At 33.9% G+C, this 26,275-nt stretch overlaps 1 protein-coding gene across 28 annotated transcripts in view; it reads right to left on the bottom strand.

Annotated features, from left to right (window-relative positions):
* LOC105465538 (triadin) overlaps window positions 1-26,275 on the bottom strand; it is a 408,157-nt gene that overhangs the window by 294,896 nt on the left and 86,986 nt on the right. For all 28 annotated transcript variants that reach the window (XR_011623327.1, XR_011623326.1, XM_071096392.1 and 25 more), the window contains exon 5: window positions 10,400-10,459. Coding sequence is in view for 26 of the 28 variants with exons in the window: in XM_071096392.1 (XP_070952493.1) it covers window positions 10,400-10,459 (60 nt within the window). In the remaining 2 variants the exon portion in view is untranslated. The remainder of the gene's footprint in view (window positions 1-10,399; window positions 10,460-26,275) is intronic.

Here is a 26,275-nt window from a genome sequence, read left to right on the forward strand (position 1 = left end):
TAAGAAAACATGCTCATAACAGTCCATGACAGACCAGGAAAAGAATGTAGTTATCTAATTGCTAAAACAGTACTCTTCCTTCAAAACTACACTGTTATGTCCATCTCAGGTTCTGTGCAGACTGTAAACTCGTTCTCATGAGCCAAATTGTGCTGATAGAATTCTCCAAGCACATTGTCTGTGATCTACCTTCCAATAGAGTACTTACTTCTTTTTCATAATAAAAGTACTTTCATTTACCTATTAAAGTGAAGATTTGGCAAATTACCCAAAGTTGTAAAACTAATCTGATACTTATGCATTAAATCACAAAAGATATTTTATAATTCTAAAATATTAGTTTTATTTTCAAATTCAATTTAATTGTATGGACAATTTCCCCTTCTCCTGAGGCTACATAGCCATAGTAAGAACTGCAATCGCTTTCTCATAAGTGAACATTCACTATGGACGCTGTGATGCGTAGCTTTGTGCACACTCTTCTGGCTTCCTTGTCCAGGTTTATTTTTCATGATTGCCAGACAGGGAAAGAAAATATATTTTGTACTCTAAGGAGTTAATTAAGTGCAGCTAAGAGAAGACAAAAGTAAAAGTTTATACAGTAGAGGATGACTAAATGAATTTGTGGGCTTTAAGAGCATTTTTATAAGGGGGTTCAGGATATTTAAACACATTTTAATGTATTTGATTACATTTTGACTTTTCAGCCTCACCATCAGCTAAATCCCTTGTCAGCCTATGATTCCAATCTTGCAATTTGTTTCCCAAAAACTGAAGGAGTTCTAGACAAATCAGTGTTATTATTCTGAATCACCCTTTTTAAAAACTCCTTTTGATTTTTTTTTTTTTTGTGCATGTCATATTGTTATGGGTTGAATTGTGTATCCCCAAAAATCTATGTTGAAGTCATTACCCCCAGAACCTAAGAATGTGACTTTATTTGGAAATAAGGTTTTTACAGAGACAATCCAAGTTTAGGTCATGAGGCTAGTCCCTAATCCAATAGTACTGATGTCGTTATAAAAAGGGAAATTTGGGCACAGAGCAGGATATGCACAGAGGGAATGCATATCCTGTGAAAAGACAGAGACACGGGGAGAGCATCATTTGAAGATGAAGGCAGGAATTGGAGAACTTCATCTACAAGGCCCGAAAGCTTGCCCACAATCCTCCAGAGGCCAGGAGAGAGGCATAGAACAGATTCTCCATCACAGTCCTCAGAAAAAACTCATCCTGTGGAAACCTTGACTTTGGACTTCTAGTCTCAATATGGTAATATTAAGTCTAATGCTGGTAATAATAGTAATAATTAGACTTCCGTTGCAGCCATTGAACCAGGTTTCCACCTGGTTCCTTGACGACTGACCTCAGCTTAGCTTTTGTGTCTTCCCTGTTAGGTTTCATAGTCCACACCTGAACCACAAACCACTAACTCCTCTGAGGTCCTTCCAGAAAACTGCAGTCAGACCTACTCAACAACGGAGGTTGCCAAACCCCAAACTACGTCTCTCCTCCGGGACATCTCTGTGAAGTACTTACTACACGGTGGTATAGTTGTGTATTTACTTTTTCAAATGTATCATTAACTGGATCTTATTCATCATGGAATTTGTAGTGTCCAGTATGGTGTTTGGTACAAAGTAGGTACTGTGAATAAGTGAATGTGTATTCTCACCTAGTGGCTGTGGCCACTTTTTCCATTCACACTATCTGCCTGTCAGAATACACCCTATTCCCACTGTCTAGCCCACTCTGAAGCTGACCAAATGCTGTCTGTCCAGTATACATTTCTGTTAAGTAAACTTTTCCTTTTTTGAGGTCACTTGTTCACCCAACCACCTGACAATACAGGTGGATGTAGCAGAAACCTACTGTTCTGCCTGCCTACCAGGCCGTCCTGTGGTCTAGGAGCCTTCTCGGAAAAAGTTCACATATTTAGTTATATGTTTACCACCAGGTTCCTGCCTTTTCTGATTTGTTCTGTTCTACAAGTAAATTGACATGTTTATTAGTTAAATAGAAGCCCAAATCTTATCTAATATCACCAATAAAACTCACGATTGCAAAAAATAAGGCAATATACAATAAACAACTACATGGGGTGGGGAAAGCTAGAGGAAAATTAGAAATACATTACTGTTTTTCTCCAGATAATTGGATTGTGGGGGTGCGGTTCCTTTTTTTTTTTTTTTTTTTTTCATTTTCCAAATCATCCATATTTATCTGTATTATTATAATTTTTGTTGTCTCAGTGTGGGTGTTTTCAGATTATAAATTCAACTTAAATTACAATGGCTTAATTAAAGCTAAGTGGAAAGTTGTCTGTTGGAATGTCAAATGCAAAGTTTTCTGTAGGAATCCAGTAGAGATTAACAAAATAGAAGAATACTTCATTCACAAATTAAATCATTATTTCAATATTTATTGAGTGTGTTGGGTACTCTGTTAGATGTTAGAGTGATTTTTAATTTGATATAAGCACACACATTCAGAGCTGGGGAAAACCTGAGAGACTATGAGCCCGTATCCCTTTGTTCATGGATAAGGAAACAGAATCATAAAAGGGAGTGGCAAAGCTGACCTAGAACATACATGAAGACAAACATAGTTCCCTTCCTCAGTTACTTAGATTGACATACACCCACAATTAAAATATGTTGTCAAAGTACTTGGAAGAGCAAAAGCTGGGGTGTAACAGCATGGACAAAGTGCTTAAATGTCCCCAGTGAAGAACAGCAGTGAGGACTTCTTACAGGAACTGATATTCCATATAAGAATCAAAGAAATAAGCAGGCTTTTGCCGAGGGACTACACAGGAAGGGCCTGACGGCTGGAGAGAAGAGAGCATACAAAAGCGCACAGTTATGAGACAGTGACGATGCCTGCTTAGGGACTACTCAACAGCTCAGCCTGCCTGCAGTACAGGGGGCATCAGTGGGGTCTGTAGTGCTAAGGGTGGCAGGGAGGAGGAGGTTGTATCTGTGGGAAAGCTTGGTAAGGAGGTAGCAGAACAGGGAAGACGTGATAAACTACGAAGCTGGAACATTGTAGGGGTAGCAGTGATCATATGAGGAAGGTTTTATAAGCCAGGTTAGAAAATGTCACTTTTATCTCTTAGCACTGGGGCACCAACAAATGGATTTAAGCCCATAAGTGACTGGATTAGCATGGACCTGAGGGGTTAATGCTGGGAAATTAGTTAAGAAGTCACTGTCACAATTTAATTGAGAGATGATTGTGGAGAAGATAGCAGTTTGAGAAGAGAGAAAGTAGACTAAATTATAGTAAAGAGGAGCCAAATATATTGAGCTCTAATGTTGAGATACCAAGAGGTCTATGACAGGGACAAGCTTTGGTGTTGAAAGAGAACAAGAAGTCTATGGCAGGAACTAAAATTCAAATGCCTTCATAGATGAGGCAGGTAAATTAACATGTACCCCAATGGTGAAAGAGGGAGTGGTGGAGACTGTAGTAAACAGAGGGTGCAGGTTCTACTTAAAGGCATCCAGTTGCTTGTTATCGAAAACACTGGCTCGTCAAAAGAAACCACCGTGGGATATACTTGAACTCTAAGCCATGAGTTCAGCAGACAGTGATTCTAACTCTGGCTACTCATTTGAATCATTAGGGCAGCTATGTTCAAACCCCGGCATTACTTCCCAAACATTAATGGCCCCAGGATGGAGTCTGCACATGGATATATATTTTTAAAAGCTATCCTGGTGATCTAAACTGCAGTCGGGGTTGAGTATCACCCCTGGCAACAACAGCTCCTAGATATTTAGCCTGAATAATTTGGGTGGACAGTGATGTCAGTTATTAGGACAAAGAATACAGATAGGTGAAGACATTGTCTGCAATAGATGTTAATATGGGCTTGAATATATTAGATGAAAGAAGTCTTTGGCCGGGCGCGGTGGCTCAAGCCTGTAATCCCAGCACTTTGGGAGGCGGAGACGGGCGGATCACGAGGTCAGGAGATCGAGACCATCCTGGCTAACACGGTGAAACCCTGTCTCTACTAAAAAATACAAAAAACTAGCCGGGCGAGGTGGCGGGCGCTGAGGCAGGAGAATGGCGTAAACCCGGGAGGCGGAGCTTGCAGTGAGCTGAGATCCGGCCACTGCACTCCAGCCCAGGCGACAGAGCGAGACTCCGTCTCAAAAAAAAAAAAAAAAAAAGAAGTCTTTTAGTTACCTGTGTAAAGTCAGGTGGGAATTTTATAAGAAGGCTCAGAGACTTTTTATATTCTATACCTTCAGACTTTTCAAATATCAAAATTAATGAACCACATGGGCTCCTAAATTAGTTGATGGCTTAAATGAAATACTAAGGGATTATCCAATTAAGAAAAAACTCAGGATATTCAAGACATTCTTAAGATTTTGTTTAAGATATGTGCACATTAAAGATGCATTTTTAATGAGGAATTTATAATATCTTAAGGGAATGATGACACTACATTGGTCATACATAAACTGTGTCCTATTGTCAATGTGACTAAGCTCTTCACATATAGTAAGAAAAGCAAAACAAAAACAAAACAAAATTTTAAAACCACCAAAAAAACAGAAGAACTCATCTTGCTGCCTAAGGAAAAAGCAAAAATAGTAGTTATTCTGACTTGTTCTGATCTCCCAAATAATGAAATTTTGAAATTTCAGAAATTTTCATAAACCTGTGATCCATAAGCATAGTAACTTTACGTTTTACTTTTGCTATGTTGATATCTGAAGATATGCAAAAGTCTTTGTGATAATGCTATTTTTCTACCATGACTGTAAACTTGGTAATATTTGCCATTTTGTGATTTCTGTCTTTAAATACTTTTATCTTTCTATTCACAAACATAAAAATTGCTCAACATCAGTAATCATCAGAGAAATGCAACTCACAGCCACAGTGAGATATCATCTTACACATTCAGAATTATTACTATTAAAACGTCAAGAAAAACGATGTCATGGATGCACAAAATAGGGAACACTTATACATTGTTAGTTGCAATGTAAATTTGTTCAACTTCTATGGAAAACAGTACGGGGCTATCTCAAAGAACTAAATATAAAACTACCATTTGACCCAGCAGTGCCACTATGAGGTATCTGCTCAAAGGAAAAAAAAAATCGTTATATAAAACAGACACCTGTACTCACATGTTGATCACAGCACTATTCACAGTAGCAAAGTCATGGAACCAACCTAAGCATCCATCAGTGGATGATTGGGTAAAGAAAATATGATATATATATATATACCATGGAATACTGAAATACTATGCAGTCATTAAAAAAGGAATGGAATTATGTCCTCTGGAGCAACATGGATAGAGTGGGAGGCCATTATCCTAAGTGAACTAACTCAGAAATAGAAAATCAAATCAAATATTGCATGTTCTCACTTACAATGGGTACACATGGAAATAAAGATGGAAATAACAGACACTAGGGATCCCAAAATGGGAGAGATTAGAATGGGGACTGAGGCTTGAAAAATTACTTATTGAGTATTATGCTGAATATTTGGGTGATGGTTGTACTAGAAGAGCTCAATTCCCATCATTATGCAACATACCCAAGTAACAAACATGTGCATGTATCTCTTGAATTTAAAACGTTTTCTTAAAACTTGTATTTTTGTATTTAATTATCAGTCCCTCTAAACTCTGACTGGCATGCATGCTTGTCAAGATTCCTTTCTAAATGGTGCCTTTAATTAATCCTTTGACTCCAGGATGCTGTTTAAGTAATTAGATCTGGTGATTTGAAGCTTATTTATTGAAAAGACAGTGTAATAGGCTAAATTATAGCCCTCTAAAACATGGCTACATCCTACTTTCTGGAATCTGTGAATGTTTTATACATATATACACACACATAAATATATATTATATATATAATAGATATATGTGTGTGTGTGTGTCCATATATATATATATATATTTGCAACATGATTTTGCAACATGATTAAGTCAAGGATCTTGAGATGGTGAGATTATCTTGGGTTATTCAGGTGGGCCCAGTTTGTGGTAATTTGTTACAGCAGCCATAGAAAACTAGTACACCTATGACAAGCCATCTGACCTGTCTACCGAGATAAGTACTGCCACATCTCATTTCTCAGTTGTGTTAAGACTGAAAATAGTGGAAAGGAGATTTAAAGGTGCATACAGTCTATACATCTTTTATATGGTGTCTGCTCTACAGGTAAGCTATTAGAATTAGGTAAGCCCACACCAGGCTACATGGCACACAGACTGATGGGAAGGGAACAGAGATGGTATCTAGGAACTGGTAGATATGTGCAAATGCAAGCAGATCAGTGAGGTCAACCAGCAGGAAGCGAGGTCCTAACCACAGGGTTTCAGAGACAAATTCTAGATCCTATGGCTATGAACAAATTCTGGTGCTACAGTCTCAGCAGGCACCAAAGAACAAAAAGAAAAAAGAAAATTGGATATAGGATGTAGTGGAAAAACTACATGTTCTTATGTTAGAGATAACAGGCAAAAATGTCGCTCTACAAATTACTAAACTTGACATAATGATTGAGTCCAGCTAAACCTACGTATTCTTAGTTTAAATGGAATTATATCTACGATGCTAGATTGTTCTATGAAGATTAAGTGAAATATTAGACATAAAAAATTATATACAGTATTTGGTCCATAGTAGATAAACACTCATACAATATTAATTTTTTAAGAAGGGAACCACAAATATAGAACTGACAGGGCAGTAAAAGTAGTTTAGTGTTGTGTTACAGGAACTTGGGATGACATATCTTATATTTGTTCAGCCTATGATCAGACAGATATCAAATGATACTAAAGATAGAGAAAAAAAGGAATTCAGATAACAAACCTACAGGAGACCTCACTTATCCAATTAGAGGTGGTTAAGATGATTCATTAATTAGCTGATAGTTACTGTTTAAAATTAGTCAATAATTCTTTCAAGAATTTCATATATACATTTCATAATTATTTAATCCTTATGACAACCCTATTATACCCATTTTACAGATGAGGAAATAAAGGCAAAGAAAGATTAATTATCTTGCCCAAAGACAGATAGCCAGAAGTTATCAAATTTGGATTCTAACCCAGATAATTTAATTAAAGACCTTCTAAAAGTAAGAAAAGTTATGGTAATGTCACCCTTTATGAAAATCATACCCTGGGCTCTTAGTTTATTTATTTATTAGAATATCTGAGTATTTACCATGGGTAAAGGAAATGTTCTTTAATAATCATGACTGGAACCTTTTATGTATGACAAATAGCAGTCTCTCTAATTCTCTGCAATTAGTCTGTATCTATCTTCTTATTTAAAACACCTGTGGGCAGAGTTATTTATGATTACAAAGGATCCTCAGACTGTTGACAGCTAGAGAAGACTGGTTAACATTTCTTATCATTTAACATGTGGACCTACATCTAACCATGGGTATCCATTGTTGGATATAGCTTTAAATATGATTGTATTCTGCAAGATCATTTTGACCTACAAAAACTTTAATTTGAAACCATCACCCTAATGTGGAATCTTGTGCGTTCTTGTAGGTAACTTGTACTAGAGCGCTCTGCTTGGTACTCACAACTATTCCATTGCTGTTAACTCATTCTGCCTGTTCCCCAGGACCATTTATATGAGTCACAATTTAGTTAATGATATTTGGTAACCCAAAAAATTCTTCTAAGCAAATGCAATGTTCCGCTATATTACTATATACGTTCAATACAAGGTCACACATACATACAGTGTTCTGATTATATTTATAAAATAAAATAAATTTCTACCTCTTTTATGAGGAAAAAATCCAAGGTTAATTTAGTTCAAGGTAAACCTTAACTAACATGTCAAAACTTATGCCCTAAAACCATAATAAGTACTCATTGCCTGGTTATCATTTAAAAGGCATATTCTTTAGCTCCATACACTGCTGCATTCTTCCCTGAGGAAAATATCAAACAAAATAAACAGAGGGACAAAGTAGAAATAAGTTAGCTTGATATGATAAATTAAAATTTCTTAATGTGGATGCCTATAAAAGTAACTAATTTTTATAGAAAAGGAGTCAGAATTGAAACTCATTTTTTGACACTATGAAATCAATTAGTTAGCATATTAATATAGAATTGTTTTAGGAATATACATCTGTGGGATTACATACTCTGTGTGGGGGTTGTTTTTTGTGGGTTTTTTTTTTTTTTTTTTGTATCCCACTTGATGGGTAAATTATATAGGTGTAAACTCCAAGACTCTCCCAATGAGTTCCATGCTACTAAAAACTTTTAGAATATCATATTGTCCCTTAAAGGAGAAAAAAATATATAGAGAAATAGAATGTGATCTAGCTTCCACCATAACGAAAATCTTTTGTCTCCCCACAAACACACCACTTTGAGCATAATGAATCTTTACACTCAAGTATTTATTGACTCCTTTATAATCATCACAGACTACTATTACCTTTCAAATACCATATCTTTTCTTCTAAGGGTTGAAAACGCTGTGATAATAATTTAAATTCCTAACTATCTATCACATACAACCATAACTGACATGGAATATGGCATGCAGAAAACAGTATTTATCTATATACAAGAGCAGTTGCAAAACAAAACATTTATTTTCACTGAACTATTTGAGAATAAAAAGCAAGCATTAGTGTACCTCATTTACAGATAGGAAACTAAGCAATAAAGTGAAATCTTTTGTTCATATTCACACAGAAAAACTGTGGAAAAAATAAGCTATCTCTGATTTCCAGCTCAATGTGGAACAACTGAAGCTCTACTTTCACTTTCTTGAGAAATAGTTACTTTTACAAAACATATTTGGTCTACTCAAGAAATATATTCAGATTAATAATCTCCAGCTCAGTCTTTGAAAAATTTATTTTAAACTTCAGCCAAATTCACTGTTTTAATTATGGAAGACTTGCTAGTTTAATAAACCTACTCTACAGCCCACTGCTCAAAGTCTTTGACATCAGAATTCGAATATAGCCAGGTCCAAAATGCAAATGGTGCCATCTGCATTACCACCTCCACTCCAGCAGCACTGTTATTAAATTAATAGCACAGTCTGCAAGAAAAAAACAGCAGGGACCCAAATGATGTGGAACCAGTTGAGTTTCTGTTTAACCTTCAGCAGATAGAAACACAGAGCCAGTTCAGTCATGGTTCGCTTAGTCAATCCGTACTCAAGAGCTGTGTCCAACTTCTATGACCAAAGGAATTAAGAACCAAAAAAAAGAAAGAGAACAGTAAGAAGACATTAGCTGCCTAAGTACAAATATAAATAGGCTTCAACTGAGTGAGCTTCAATGTTCTGATTGTTGAAGAATTGGCTGACCAATCTAGAATGAATTCAAACATTAGGATTAAAGACATAATATCTGTAGAATGATTTGAGCCCTTCACAAAAAGGAAGAACATGAAGTATATTTTAAAAACAACAGCAACAACATGGCATTGTATTAATATAAACTCACATGCTAGTATAATTTAATTGGTACTTTTGTTATTTGAAAATTTACTATCTGCAACTGTAGCATTTACTACAGATAATTTGCATTAGCTGGTTTATGACACAGCAAACACTGGATAAAATACCATTTTTATCTCAGAAACAAATTATCTTATTTTCTGTCTGGATTACACAAATATAGTTATTATGAAATCTTTATTTTTGCCCTGGCTCATTCAAAATCACGTGAAACTAACCATTGGGAAAACCTGGGCATGCTTAGAGAATATATTTTCGAATGTCTTGCTTCCTATTAGTTTCTTTAAAGTTTTATGACTATCTCTGTCACCCACAGAAAAGTTATGCTTATAAGATGAGCAACACAATGCTGGCCTTTCTTAATATGCTTCTGCTGCAAGATTGCTGTAATTGGATTTAGTTCAGTTGAAAGTGATATTCACCATCATGTTGTCACTGTCCATCTACCTCTTGAAGCTGTGCATTATATGACCTCTGCCATGAGGTCATATAATGACTCTGCATTTCTGCACCAAAGATTGTAAAGATATTGCATGACAGAAGGAATTCAGGTTAAGACAAAAATAAACTCTGACTTGTTACAGTAACTTCTTAAAGAAAAAAATATATTTCCTCAGTAAGTCAACATGTATTTGAGCTACTCTCTTAGTAATTGTAAATAATTAAAAAATTGTTACATATTTTGAAGTTACTTTGATTCCAATTATAAGGTATTATTTATGTTATTTATACATTTATAACTGAAATTAACTGAGGAGTAAATGTACTTATTTAATTTCAAAAATGTTACAAAGAACACTAAACATGAAAATTTTTCTTTCTCCCATATGAATACACAAAAATGTATCTTTAAATGAAGAATAACCATAAAATTAAACATTTACCTTTAGTTTGTATTTTCCTTTCAGGTTTCTCTTGTTTTTCAGTCTTATCTTTGTGGATTTCTAAGAAAAAATAGAATTTATAATTTTAAAACTCTGAAAATGTATAAAATCTAAGCCATAGCTATGACCTAAACTTTATAAACCTACCACAAAGTTTAAATTATTATACAGTCACTAACAAGTTTATTGGAGTCTAAAAGAGTCTTTGTAACATATTGCTAAACAAATCACTTATTTATAGAAATAAGGGAAAAAATGGAGTTATCTCAAAATTAGAGTCATTTGGAAAAGCTTAAACATTTAATAGACAGAGCTATGTTGTCACCATTTTCAGTGCTAAAATTGGTCACAAACTATAATTATGTTTTATTTCAATTACTCTCAATACAAATTAAGACTCCTTAATAAGAATGTCATTTAGATTTAGGAAGATTTAGTTTTTACATATTAAATTAAGAATTTGTGAAATGAACTGTAACAACTATCTAATAGGAAATACATCTCAGAAGTATTGACTCTGAGCTATGTTTATAATCAGCATTTGGCATTACATTTAACCAATAATTACTGCAAGCAGATATGACACATTTCATATAATAAGTTAGTTGTACGTTTTTTTCTAAACATCAGGTTTTAGTAAATACATTCAATTTTCTGCTAGCTTCAGTATACATACATTGCCAAGGCTAAGAAAATGGAGTTAATTCTGAATTTGCAGTTAATTTGGATAGAAGTAAATTTGAGATTAGAGTTTACAAATATGATTACTACCTTTGAAAAGTGACTTAATTTTAAATATCATGTTTTTTCTTAGAAAAATGCTAATGAGGTTTACTTATTTATTTATCACAACTTTATTCCACAGATGGTCTGAGATGGTGTTAATTACTGTACATATTTTAAATTCTCCATTTGTAAATTTGCATTTGCATTTTTGTAATTTTTCCAAAACTCTACTAAATTAAGATCAACCATAGAAACACCCTAAATATCTTCAGAAAAGACAGTCACTAGCTTTCATTTACCTGTTAAGGAGGTAACCACCATTGTGAAGATTTTCTTCCTAATTTTCCTCATTAATCAGTCATCTTACTATTTACAGGGTCACTAATCAACTATTATCTCAACTCTGACTTTGAATATGGTGATGGAGATATGAACAGGTAAGGCACTCATTCTTATCTCTGAAAACAATTCTCCTAAATGCAAGGAAATATCTCCAAACGATATAGGAAATGTCCATCTTCCTGCCTCTCTCACTATTTTGTTTATTTCTTCTCTAGTCTCCAAATTTTACTCTGCGGCAGGGTTTCTTACCTTAATACTATTGACTTTTTGAATTGAGTGAAGCATTATTTGGGGGAGGGGCTATTTTGTGCATTTTAGGATATTCAGCAGCATTCCTAGCCTCTACCTTTTAGATGCCAGTAGCCCCCATATCCACCTCCCAGTCTTGACCATGAAACATGTCCAGAGACTTTGCCAAATGTCTCCTATAGGGCAAAATGAACCCTAGTTGAGAACCACTGCTCTAAACTTACATGATAACCAGAGTAATCACTATCACTGTCCAGACCTATACTATCCAATGCAGTAACCATTAGACATGTGTGCATATTAAGGACATGATATATGGTTAATCCAAATTGAGATGTGCTATAAGTGTAAAATATACACTAGATTATGAAGACTTAGAATAAAATATAAGTAAAATATCTCATTAATAATTTCTATGTGAACTACATTTTGAAATGATATTTTGGTCATATTGGGTGTGATGGTTTTATTAATGGCTCCATTTGGCTAGGCTATTATCCCAACTTATTTTATTTAACACTAACCTAGAGTTGCTTGCAGGTATATTGCAGATGCAATTAAAATCACTAATTAGTTGACTTTAAGTAAGATGATTTTGCAGATTTTGTATAATTTGGATGGGCTTCTCTGATTTCTTTGGAAAGCCTTAAAAACAGGCCTGAGACTGACCAGGGCAAAAGGAGAAATTCTGCCTCTGAATGACAACTTTGGTTGACAGCTTCTAGGCTCAACTTGCCTGTGATCCTCCCTTCCTGACTTCCTGTCATATGGGTTAAAAAATGCGTAGCCAGTTACCAACATTTGCGTAAGCCAATTCCTTGTAATAATTTTTAAAAGTATAAAAGTGTCTCCAAGATATTCTATTGGTTCTACTTCTCTGTTTAATCCCTGACTGATACATTGAATTAAATAAGATATATTATTAAAGTTAATTTTATATTTTTCTTTTTACTATTTCAAATGTTACTACTAGAAAATTTTAAATTACATATGTGGCTCCTATTATATTACTACTAGACAGGTCTAATGCAGGTCTAATCCTAGGGGGAGCAAAGGACCTTTATAAATAACTTTAGGTCATTCACAGAGACAAATTGATTTCAAATGAACTGCAAAAACCAACTTGATATTCTCTCCTGTCAATACTGTTTTGCTTGCTCCCTCCTCTCCAAACCATCAGATGCTATGAAGAAGACTGGTGCTTTGTTTAATTCAGGTCCATAAAGCAAGCAAAATATCAAAGATTTATAATGATCTTTGGATATACTAAGGGAGTTTGCCTTTAAGAGATCATACCTTACTCCTAGTAGGTATTAACTGGAATATAGAGATGGCATGAAATTTTTAAAATTGAAAAAATGCATGGAATGCTACAGTCACCACGTAATGGGGAGGCCTTAAAATTGTCATTTAGAATAATATTTTTTGTAGAGGTAGGGGTGTGTGCATGTGTGTGTGTATATACGTGTGTCTTCCATAGACATCAGTTGACCATTCAAAAGAATAAAGAAGGGATTCTGGAGCTCACATGGGAGAATAAGACGTGAGTTAGACTCTTACACAGAATCTGGTACTGAAGGCCATCTTTGAAAAATCCTGTCGAATCTCCCAGTATAACTTAGATTTTGGAGAAAACACTGGACCAGAGTGGTGGTGGTTTGGGGGACTAGAATGCCAGTCCTTGTTGATCATAGTAGGGTTTCCTGCATGGTAGGTGTAAATTTGCACATCAGAAAACAGGTGAAAGAAGTACTAGCAGGAGCTACCTTGCTCCTCTTAGCTCTTGTGTACTCAGTCATATCCTGACAAAGGGAATGAGTGCTAGGTAGTAGCAGTAATTGAAATGAGCTAGGGACCTTCCTGAACAACAACAACAAAAAAAGACAAATCTCAAAAAGACTAGGGTCAAGACCACCACTCAGGTGAAGGGAAAGGCCGGGGCAAATATATTATCTCCCTTTTCCAAATACATGAAAGGGAGGTAACTCTAAAGTGAAAAGCAAATACTTGCATGTTGGATACACTTCATTATAAGCTTTACTTAAGCAAAAATAAAAATGAATAAAGGAAAATTAGACTGAAAAAATGGTAATTTATTTCAGAACAGTTATTTTTTACTCTGTGGTAAGTACAGTAGATGCTACCTAGTTCTGCAACTTAGATCAATCTCACAGGTAAAGCCTCATTCTTTATTTTCCTTATTCTGCACTTCAGCCTTAGAACAAACTAAGACAACCTCACTGCTCTGGGCAGATGCAGGCAGTTTTCTTGTAAACAGAGGTCACCCATTCTTAAAGAGATACACACACAGTAAAGTCTCTACAGCTCACAACAAAGTATACAAACTTACATAGGCAGATTTTTGTTTTACAGGTACATTATTGACTACTTTTTAGCTGAAATATTAATATTTCTACAGAGGCAAGCATAGATAAACACAGCTGAACTAGTAAAGACATACATCCACCTACATTTCTTTGCTCAGGAAGACAAAAAATTATTTCTGATGATTCAGACTTAAGGGGAAATTACATGTTTCTCTGCATATTTTATTGCAACTTTGCATTTTCTTTGGGGACTGGATTCCATCACTGGTGTCACTGACTATGGGTATCTGATGTCAGAAGAATCCAGTAAAGCCTCCACATGGTGTGCCAGTTCTGTCGCCTTACACTTTAGCCAGGAAATGATGACCATTCAAACTCCTGTCCAATTCAGTAACATGTTACTAACGTAGACTTTGGAAAGATATTTTTCTCATAAGGAGGCAATGCCTGATTTGTTACCTTCAATTGTTCTTTCCAGCTAAGGCTATATTTGTATAAATTGGAAAATCAAATTTAAAAGATTCAAGTCATTAAAGGTGGTAATTTATTGTCTCACAATCTTCAAATAAAATTAAGTTTTCTATATTATGTTATTACTAGCTTCTGGTTATTTAATAATTTGCAAAGATAGGTGAATGTCTCCACTTAATATAACATGAAATAATGTATAATAGCATAAAACTTTACTTAAACATCATGACACTTTTTGAGGACCAGTTCACTTAAACCTGAACCAAACCTGGATACAAGAGACTTAGAAGAAAGGCAAGGCAGTCGTTATTCACCTCCACATATATGTCCTTTGCAATTAGGTGGATGTCCAATGTCTCTGAAAAGGTGTTAAGTCTCAGCACCAGATGCTAGTTGGAATCATAAGCCACGTTTGTAACCGGTAAATCTTGAAAAATGTTTTGTATCTTAGAAAGCACAAAGGTCAAAGTATCTTAATCCACGTGTGAGTCTGTCCATAAATTCTTAAAGATATGAGTTTCTATTTGAATTTTGAGAAGGGGAGAAGGGAAAAAGACGTGGGAAAAGAAGTTACAATTATCTTAATGTGTTAGGAGGCAACCAAGGGAAATCCCTTTGTTCTACTGAGTCACTGGCAGCTTTGCCTAATAAGAAAGAATCAGTAGTACTCCACTAAAGTTGCCGGTGTCAGTAACGGTTTCAGTGGCACTGAAGGATTTAAGAGAAGGGCAAATTAATTTCAAAGAATGCAGGAAGTGTATTTCTACTTCTTTGACTACTCCTGACTTTGCCCTAACACTTTTCCGGCAGCTGGTAGGGAGGTACGAGTGAAGATAAGTGGAGGAAAAGGTAGTATCTCCTCTTAGATTCTTATCACTATTCATCTCTCACTCCAAGACTAAAAGCTTTTGAAATTCAAAGAAAACATTATCATACTAGGCTTAAATGCATTTATAACTTTATTTCATTAAGGAACTCAGAGAATTTAAACTCTGACTTTCATGGTTTATCATTCAACGGCGATAGCAATGAAATATATCTTCCTCACATACACTGTTTTTCCAAAGTACAATGCCAAACAGAGGAGGAGGTATAATAATTTATTATGCTGTTGAGAATAAATAAAAACTAGTCGTATTTTTAGACTATTCTTTATTTGAGGATTCCAATGATCTGTAAAGAATTATTTTAATTATTTTAATAATCATCATCTGAAAGATGTTATAAATCTATAGTATACCAACATAATTAAAATATGCATTTTGATAGGAAAATGTAGACATAGATAAAACTATTAAAAGATCTATACAAAAATATTTGCATCTCTGACATCCATTAAAATACAGCTTAATGTTGAAGATAATTAACACTGGAGTCAGTCTACTCTATTCAAATCTGATTTCCATACTTACTAACTGTGTGAACTTCATTTCCTCATCCATAAAACAAGATTAACAGTAGTATCTACCAGATAGGATTAATGGGGATTAAAATAAGTTAAAATGTAAAACATTTAGAGCATCATTTGTGTCAAGTAAGCATCATGTGAATGCCAGCTATTATTATTACTTGTCTCTCTTTCTCACTAAATAACTAAATTTGATGAGGGCAAGAATTATGTCTATTTTGTTCCACATTAAATTTTCAATGCCTAACATGACTAGAATATACTAGACACTTGAGAAATGCATACTACTTGAAAAAATATTCAACCATGATTACGAGTTATCAATTCTTCCATATTTTAGAAGGTGGTGATGGATCATATTTTACTTGTTTTTATGATACAATTTTCAAAATACCATTTAACTACTAAAATGATTACAGTTGAAAATTTGAAAAAATATTTCATTTCTAAACGTTTTAAATTTCTATTCGATATACAGGGGAAAGTTGCAAGATTTTACTACTTATGGAAATAAAATATGCCAAAAGTATTTATAAACTGCAATAATTGGCCAGGTGCAGTAATTCACACCTGTAATCCCAGCACTTTGGAAAGCTGAGGTGGCCAGATTGCTTGAATCCAGGAATTGAAGACCAACCTGGGCAACATGGTGAAACCCCATCTCTACAATAAATAAATAAAATAAAAATGAGCTGGGTGTGGTGGTACACACCTGTAGTCTGGCTGCTTGGGAGGCTGAGACAGGAGGATCCCTTGAGCCCAGGAGGTTGAGGCTGCAGTGAGCCATGATGGTGACACTGCATTTCAGCCTGGGCAACAGAGTAAGACCCTGTCTCAAAATAAATACAAAAATAAAAGAGAAAACAGAAAAACAATTGCAACAATTCAAAGTTTTTTATATTTCAGAAATGTTTTTCATACTGTTTTTTCTAGAGCACTAAAAAGCTAAATTATAGTTAAATTAAGGACATTAAGCATGTTTTTAACATTGCTTTATTTCAAAATTTACTTATAGATGCTCATGCAAAAACTAGATAAACTGTAGTTGAATATATTATGCCTATAAGAAAACGTTAACAACATATAACTATTTCAACAGAAAAAAATCGAGAGCAAGATTTAAAAACGGAAAATATTACTTAACTGAGCTTAAAGGAAGGGACTCAAAATTTCTCTTCCTTTGTTCTGCAGGTTTAATATTATTACATTTCTCTAGGATTTGTTATTACTGATTAGGGTTTTTCAGTGATAATCTATATTTTATTTTGCCTTATAACACTTGTCTCTATATTTATGGTATTCTATATGCAGAAATTGCAAAATTTAGCCCTTTACTAAATATATTTATGCTGGACATTTGAGAGGACAAGGATAGATTTAATGATCCTCTTGGTAGTCCAAGTGAAGAGTTTTCAAGTATAATGGAGAATTTTCTTGTTCTCATGATATGTGCTGAATGTCCCATAGGAACACACAATTACTCAAAGGGTGTAATCTCTAAAACTTCAACAAATTCCTAGTGAAGAGTCACTTCATTGGTTTTTCTTCTTCCTCATTAGGCTGTTTAATTTTTTCAAAATGTTTACATAAGGTCTGTGTCTGCCACAGTGCCAATGTTACTAATCATCAGGCCAATGCATTTTCCCCAGAGTCTCTGAGCTCAACTTCCATATGTAACTGGGAAGAGAGGCTACAGGTATTCGAAATGAGAAGGCTGGTAGTAGCAACAACCAATGAAATCAAAATTGGTGAAAACAGATTGTGTCAGTGATTCCTATGAATGAGTTGATTTTGTAGTGACATATTTCTAAGTTATTTTATTATATTACATGTATTTTGCTTATGGTAGTTTTTTTTGACAATAGCGACAATAACAAAATACTTATTTTATTGTCTATTTATATTCATATTTTATTATCAAATACTTCTTTTTTATTTTTATTTTTATTTTATTATTATACTTTAAGTTCTAGGGTACATGAGCATAACGTGCAGGTTTGTTACATATGTATACTTGTGCCATGTTGCTTATGATAGTTTTGATCTACTTATACAATCATACCAAAGTTTGCTGTTGAGTAGATAGTTTGTAATTTTGTCTAAGACCTTATATGGCCAGTTTAAAGCATGCAATTTTTCTCTATTAATATGTCAACTGTTAATAAATTCAAAATATTATCAATTGAAGATTTTCAAATGACAGATTTGAGAAGTTAAAAGGATAATCTCTGTCACCAAGGCAATCATCCTGATTCTTTTAAGATGACAGTTTTGTTTATTAAATTATTAAAAGAGTTGTGTATTTCAAAGAATGCATTATATTATGGTACTATGTTTTCTCTAGATACCTCACAAGCAACGATAAAATAAAATGCCTTCTTACATTATTTCTCATTTTAATATCAAAAAAATCAAATTATTTATTCACTTAAACATAGAATCCTTATTTGTAAGAATCTGCCAATTGTTATTAGAGCACAAAAGATTAATTGTAAGAGTTGAACAAGCAAATCTTGTTATCTATTTAGTGACTAATTAAATAATGCCAAACACAGTTATTTTGCTGAATTATCAATATTTTAAATAAATATTCCAGATTATCTGTAGGTATCTATATATTCTTTGATTTTCTAATACTTTTTATGTTTGATTGGTAAACAAATATTTCTGGGAAAAGTGTACTACTCACCATTGTTGAAGACTATAAAAAGGAGTATTATTTCCCCCTTGAAGCACCTAGTATGTGTATGACTAAATGGGCAACCACTCCAGATACAGTGATAGGAAGATATTAAGAACAGTTTCTTTCACAGATGTTGAAGCCCATAAATGTAAATTATTTTGGATCTTTATTTTATCGTGTTTGATTACTTGGTAAGGTAAGCTGAACTTTATCAAGAAAAAATAATAGATTCAACACTGTATACTAATGACCCTTAAAAATTTTCAAAAATAAATATACTAAGATGATATCTACCTAATCTCACTTTTGCCATTAAATTTGTTATCTTAGGTTAATTCATTTTTCTCTTTGAATTTTATTTTCTCCATCTATAAATGATATATCATCTCCCATGTGTACATAAACCAGACAGAGGTAGAAATTATTGCAAATAATACATTTTATAGATAACCAGTGGTGAAGTTTGCAGATTTGGAGATCTGAGTAAGATTTTGGCTGTGTTAGCATGTTTCATATTTGATGATAAGTGCTAAGTAAGACCGATGTGTCTGTACATCAGAATTATCTGGGGAGATTTTAAAACATATTCCTGAACTACAACTCAGATGTTATTAACTTGTCTCTCATGGCAAGGAAATTTTTAGAGATCTACAACTTAAATAAACTCTCAGGTAATTTCAGAACCACAGTCCAAAGTGAAACTACTGTCTTGATCAATGTTTCTCAAATTTTAATGTGCATATGAGTCATTGGGGTTCTTAAAAGGCAGATTTTGATTCATTATGTCTAGATAGAGCTTAGATGCTGTAATTCTAAATAGGTTCCATATAATGCTAACATTGCTGGTCCATGGGTCATGCTTTGAATTTCAAAGCTCTAGTGCAGATGAAACTCTCGAAAAAATTATCAATGTATGGCATCACAATTTAATCATAGAATTGTAAAACATCATAGCTAGAAAATACCTGGACATCAGTAAATCCGGCAGTTTTGTTTTACAGGTGTGAGAACTGAGAGCCACTGAAGTGACTTGACCATAGCCAGTTAACAGCACAAAGGGAAAAAATACCATTACCTCCTTGTTGCATTCATTCAAGCTTATCTCAGTCATGTTTAAAATTTTGATATGTTCAGATGATGAGCATCAACTATCAATAGTTATTCCAATGGCTCAGGTCAATGTGACAGTGATATATATATTAACTTAGTTTGCATTCTATCATTCATGTTTTGGGATTTTGAACAGTAGATTTATATATACATACACTAGTCACTGTGTGTAAAAATATTGTGCATTTATTCACTTTTCCTCGACTGTTTCCCTCACTGGCCTCAGGATGCATACAATTCCATATTTTTAGAATTACTCTTTTGGGTTGCAATGGCTCTCACCCTGATTATGAGTTAGAATAACATTGTGGAGATTTTAAAAGTTCAACTATTTAAGGCTTGCGCCCTAGAGATTCTTATTTAGTAAATCGGAGATGGGAGGTAACCTGGAATTCTGAATTAGAAACAAAAATCAGGGATGTAGACATTTGTGGCTTTCCTGCTAGAATCCATTATTTCTGACAACATTCCTCTTAATTTTAGGAACCACTTTTTTCCCCATGCTAGCCCACCCTTGGGTTCCAAGGACGGGTGCCCATTTCATAGGCCTTGACAAAGTGCATATTTCATCTCTCTGTCCAACTGATTGGCTCCAGCAAGGATATGCCACTAAATCCAGATTAATGGGAATGAACCAAATGCTTTTGCAGAGACATTGGGGAAGAGAACAGGCTCTTCTACTGAGTTGCTAAGGTAAAATAATTTTGGCCTCAACTTTCTGATCCCCATAGGAACCACTAGGAGAGAAAAGCCTGCCTGAGACTGAAACAAATGAAACAGAGGAAGGAAAGCAGGTTCCAGAAGTGAAGAAAGAGGATTTATTAATAACATGATTTAAAAAAACTGTATCAAGTCATTTCGGAAGCCAACTCTCGCTCTGTCTCCCAGGCTGGAGTGCAGTGGTGCCATCTCAGCTCACTGCAAGCTCTGCCTCCCGGCTTCATGCCATTCTCCTGCCTCAGCCTCCCGAGTAGCTGGGACTACAGGCGTCCACCACCATGCCCGGGTAATTTTTTGTATTTTTAGTAGAGACGGGTTTTCACCGTGTTAGCCAGGATGGTCTCGACCTCCTGACCTTGTGATACACCCGCCTCAGCCTCCCAAAGTGGGGTTACAGGCATGAGCCACCGCACCCGACCAAAAAAGTTTTTTTTTTTTTTTTTTTCATTAAGCAAGTGTGAATTGGATTTTGGTCTCTCATGGGCAAAATAGTTCTAATTAAGACATCACTTGAATCTGACACACAGAGTTGAGAACCATTGGTAAGGCTTCCGTTATGCTTTTTTTGGTTGTTGTTTTATTTTTCAACAGACCCTTTCTAAATGAAAATCTATAAAATAGGTAAAACTTTAAGCCATCTGCACTCAACTAGCACATTAGTTTCTCTTGAATTTGAAACAAGAAACACAGAACTGCAGAGAAGATTCTGAAATACATTAGACCTAACAGCTTCCCCCCCACATCCTTTTCTCTATTACTCATCTTAGGTACAGGTAGAAATATAACACCAATGAAATTATTCTTGCTCCAAGAAGAACTACATAAAATGATTGTGCCTGAGTTGAGTTGCTTCAGAGACTCTTTTAATATCTTCTGATGTTGGCACCAAAACCTGATCTCTTGCTTTTCTTGGCCTGTTAATTCAGGCTCTGGTTTGACCCACCATTATTTGTTTCATCAGTTCGCGTGCCTTGACAGAGATGAGCTCTTTTAGTAGCACAAAGTGTTACATTTGCCTGAGTCATTGGGCTTAGAGTTTACTTCTTAGCAACTACCTGGAGAAGTGACTGGATCCTAAATCTCCTTTTACCTCACCCTCCTCAGCCTTTTTCATTTTGAGCCAACCTCCACACCTACTGCCTATTCTCTCTGGGCTTTGTCCTTCTCCCATCCCCATCACAAGTCTGATCCATGCTTGGAAAAGACAGGCAGAAGATAAAACTCTAAGCTCCTCCTGCAGCCTGAGAGCGATATGCAATGGTGCAGTTATGGAGATGAGTTTTGATCTAGATTTATTTAGAGGAGACATCCAAAGATAAATGTATACTTAACAATGTTACTAAGGCCTACCTAGTAACCAATATTCTGAGGCTATGAATTTTAACAAGTTTAGTCATCTTTCCATTCTCCTTCCTTTTTTCATGCACCGTATTTTCCAGACACTTAATGTTCAGCCTGGTGTAAACCACTGAAGCTGCCAGCAAAGATGGATGCAATGAAAGCTCTGTCACACACATATGTCCATCCATCTTACTCCCGATGATGCGATACAACCTTCTGAATGGCCTAATCCTAAAGTCTTGAATATTTATGATGCTTAAATTTTCTGGCTCTTTCTCATTCACTCTGACTGCAAGAGCTATTGTGGATTGTAATAAAGTAAGAAAAATACACAATGAAAGAATTGAGTTAAAATTTACCAGGCAGCTCTTTTCAACTCGCAAAGTTTTAGGGAAATTTAAACATACAACTATAGGGGGAAATGTAATTTGTTTTGCTCTAAGTGAGGAATCTCTTCCTCTGCCATTGACATACATCAAGTACAATCTCATAGAACATCAGCCTTTATATTGGGTCCAGCTTATCCTTAAGGACAATTTCTTATTTCAAAGAGCAAGTAGTTCGCAACAAAGGAAATTAAACAATGTAGATTGGCTTCTGGTGCTTTCCTCTAAGGCAAGAGTAAACCTATAGCCCACAAGGCCACCATGCTCCTAAAATTAAAGATCAGTTTCTCCTGTCCAAAAAACTAAATGTGCGTAACTCTGAATGACTGCAATTATTCTTTCTTAACTTTAAAGCTACATGTCAGGAAAAAGACATTACAAAACCTAATTTCTTGTTAGGAGCCTATTATTCTCCTCTAAAATTACATATTCCAAAGGATATAAATGCTGTAATGATTATTCTTATATACAGATATATTATAGATGGAGGTTTAAGTAAGAATAAACTGTAAAAAGGAGATAGAGATAGGTGTATCTGTTAAGTTGCACTTAAAAGTGTTAGTACCAGTATTTTATTAGTAAAATAAACCAGTAATAAACCAGTATTTTATTTTGCACATAAATAGAGAAAAACACTAAGATACCTATGCTGAAAAAAACGTATATTTTTTAACTTTGCATTAAGACTTTTGGATTTTCATTCTCTCTTTATTTCCCTCCCTTTTTCTTTCTCTCTGAGTGTGTGTGTGTTTGTGTGTGTGTGTGTTTGTGTGCATCTCTATCTGTCACTGAGTCTGGCCCTGGTTTTAACTTTAACTTTGGGTCTTTATGAATAATTAAGGGAATTAAAATTAATTTATATTTCTAAAAAATAGAGTATATCCATTTATGATATCATTGCTATTATTCATATTTTCATATTCTTTCAGTTCAATTTATTAATGATAAAATCATATAAAGATTTACCCTCATCTTTATCAAATATACAATGCCCCAACTATTCTATCTTATTTACTGTCTTGTTTAATCATGTATTCATTAAACTTTTAACTGTGGTATTTGCAGGACATTTTACTAAGTAAGGTGATCTTTTACACCTTTGCAATTACTTAAGCTGTAAAATAACATGTTGCATTGATCCTGATGCTAGCAATACCACGTCAAAACTCCATTATGGTCATTTATTATTTTATTTAATAAATTTTCATCATTAGTCTTTGGCAATGTGGTAAGCACATAGTACATGTTCTGTTCTACCAGCTCATTGCTTGCCTCATAGAAAACACTTGAAAAAGATTAATTGAAAAATAAATTTGTTGATTGAGTTTAATCCCAGAAGGCATAAAACATGTCCGTATTCTGTTGTAGTGATTAGCTAAGGATATACATTGTGCCGTCATGAAATCTTAGACCTCTGTGCTTTGCTCTCACTCACAAACCTAGGAGTTACCCAGAAAGCAAAATGTTTATTTTCTATTACAATCATGTTCAATTTTTTCCCTTTTACATTTCTTAGAAATTTTGCAAAACTCTGCATCCCTTTCCACAAGTTCTAAAATTTTTCATCATAAGTTAAAGGATTACAAGTGATATAATTTATAGATTATTGTAAAGTTGCCATATCCCTTTTAAAAACTGAGTTAGTGGAATCCAAACACTATAATATTTTTAGATGTCATTATCAACTTAAAATATTTATCAAAAAATTATTTCTTAACATTTGGAAATTTTTTATCTTTCTCTTTTTGAATTCATATTTTCATTCCACCTCTCTCATAAAAATTTTACTCAAGAGCTACATTATGATTCTCTAAGGAAAAAAATTGTGTATATTGAAATTTTAAAATTTCCTTCGTATTCTGTGATTTCATATCCTGTAATATATTAACCTTTAGACTATAAGAATCTAAGAATCTAAAGGTTAATATATTGCAAATCTTCATAAGTTATTATTAAGCCTGAAAAGTGGAATTTTTTTTAGAATGCCATCTAGTGAATGGGGCTTTAAAAGTAGTTCACCTATCTGTGGATTAAGGTATTTTACAGTTAGAATGAGACAGGCTTCATCAACAAATCTAACCTTATATTTTACTTTTAAAGATACAAATATTGAGAAGCCTTATGCACATCTGTATAAACACACACACACACACAGACACACACACAATATTATTAGGGCAATGTTACTTAATTTTTTTGTCTCCTTCCAAGTAATGTCAAACGACATGAAGAACCAACAACAAATGTATTTATATCTGAAGTGAAAATAGTACAGTTATAAACCTGGGCATGCTCTCAAGCAGATCAATTTTAGGAAAACACTCAAATGGCATTCAATTCCTTTAAATCTCTCTGCTCTTACTTACCTCTTAGAAAGGGAGGTGTTAACATTTCCATGATATATACCCTGGTGTCAAAAATATTGCTTAAAAGCACACTTCCAGATAGTATACCACTATATACAAAATATAATTTTTTCAGAAAATGTGATTTATAATAGTATTTGGTTTTCATAGTTGTAATTTTTAGATAATTGTGTAATAAAATATAGTATTTTCTAAAGATTCAGTGCCTGGGGGTCTCATCATGAAGTGTTTTGTAATAGAACTTAGTATTTTAAAATTTTGACAAGTTGAAAAATAACTATGCATGAAGAACATAAAGACACTAGGTACCACATGTAATACCCTGAAGCTATATTTATATATAACAACTGATTCCACGGACTAGCAGAATCACATATTTCATCCATATTAATAATCCATTTAATAATCAATACTGCAACCCTGAGATTAGTTGACTACACCATTATTCCATATCAAATTAAGAACTGCAGACTTCAACCGCAAATAACAAGCTGGCTGAAACTTTATTTTGTTAAGAATAGCAATAACTCAACAAATAAAGCATACTCAAATAAAATGTTTTAGGTAGACATAGGACAGTTGAATAAAAAATGCTACAGCCTGATAATTTAGGCAATATAAAATGACTAAATATTATTGAATATATATGAATTGACAATGGTGTTAATGAAGAGTCATTTAGATGGGTGAAAAACAAATGTTTTAAGAGACTATCATTCTACATTGCCCCCAAATTCTTTCTTAAACCAAAATTTGTAAATGTAAAAATGAATAAAATAACCTATAAGACAAGAGTAATTTATAGAATTTTTCCCCTGATAATAATGTTAAAAGTATACTTGAAATGTAGAATATATATTATAAATGTTTTATAAAATATTACCTACTACTTTAAAGCTCTCATTGCCTCTATACTTCTATGAAAGAAAAGCTTACACATAAAAAATAATAATTACAATGAAATGATCTTCTTGAGTTCACTTTCAATTAAGGTTTATTATTACATAGCCTCTGTACCCAAGATAGGGCATCTGAGATTTTTACTTAAATGTCAATTTTTTTTCATGTAACTGTGAATAATACTATTAAGAAAATATATTCAGGTGATTTAAAGTCAGTTCCCCTAATTTTGAGTATGTAATCTTTAAAGACATTAATGTACATGTGTTGAAGGACATATATCCCTTAGACTATTTTTAACTAATAAGCATTTCTAACATTTTTTAAAAGTACCCTAAACAACTATTTAATAATTTTTCTGGTAAAAATTTGATATGCTCAATCAAGGAAATAATTTAAGAAACAATAATAAAACAGCTTTGTATGAATTTGCAGTTTATACTAATTACTATATGAAGCTTAATTTTTAAAGAATTTCAAAGAAAAATTTAAGTCAAAAGAACAGATTTCTTAAATAGTAAATATCAATTTATGAAAAATATGGCTTTATGATAGTCTTATGGAATTCAGTTTATAAGTATAAATGAGCAAACATCATTTATCTGTTTTCCCCTCTTCCATTTCCAATGAAAATAAACACGCATAAGCTGTTATTTCCAGATAATGACTGATAGCTCACTTAAAGTTTGTCTATGTTCACTCTCTATGGGAAATCAGCTACAAAAAGACACTGCTCCTGATCTCTTGAAGTTTATAGACAAATCTAGAATCTCTAAACCTGAATTTCATGGCTGAAGTCCATCTTGAGTGCTCGAGTTCTAATTCTGGATTTCTAGGTGTAGAAACC

This window comes from Macaca nemestrina, chromosome 5 (genome assembly GCF_043159975.1).
Source record: "Macaca nemestrina isolate mMacNem1 chromosome 5, mMacNem.hap1, whole genome shotgun sequence".
Classification (NCBI taxonomy): Eukaryota; Metazoa; Chordata; class Mammalia; order Primates; family Cercopithecidae; genus Macaca; species Macaca nemestrina.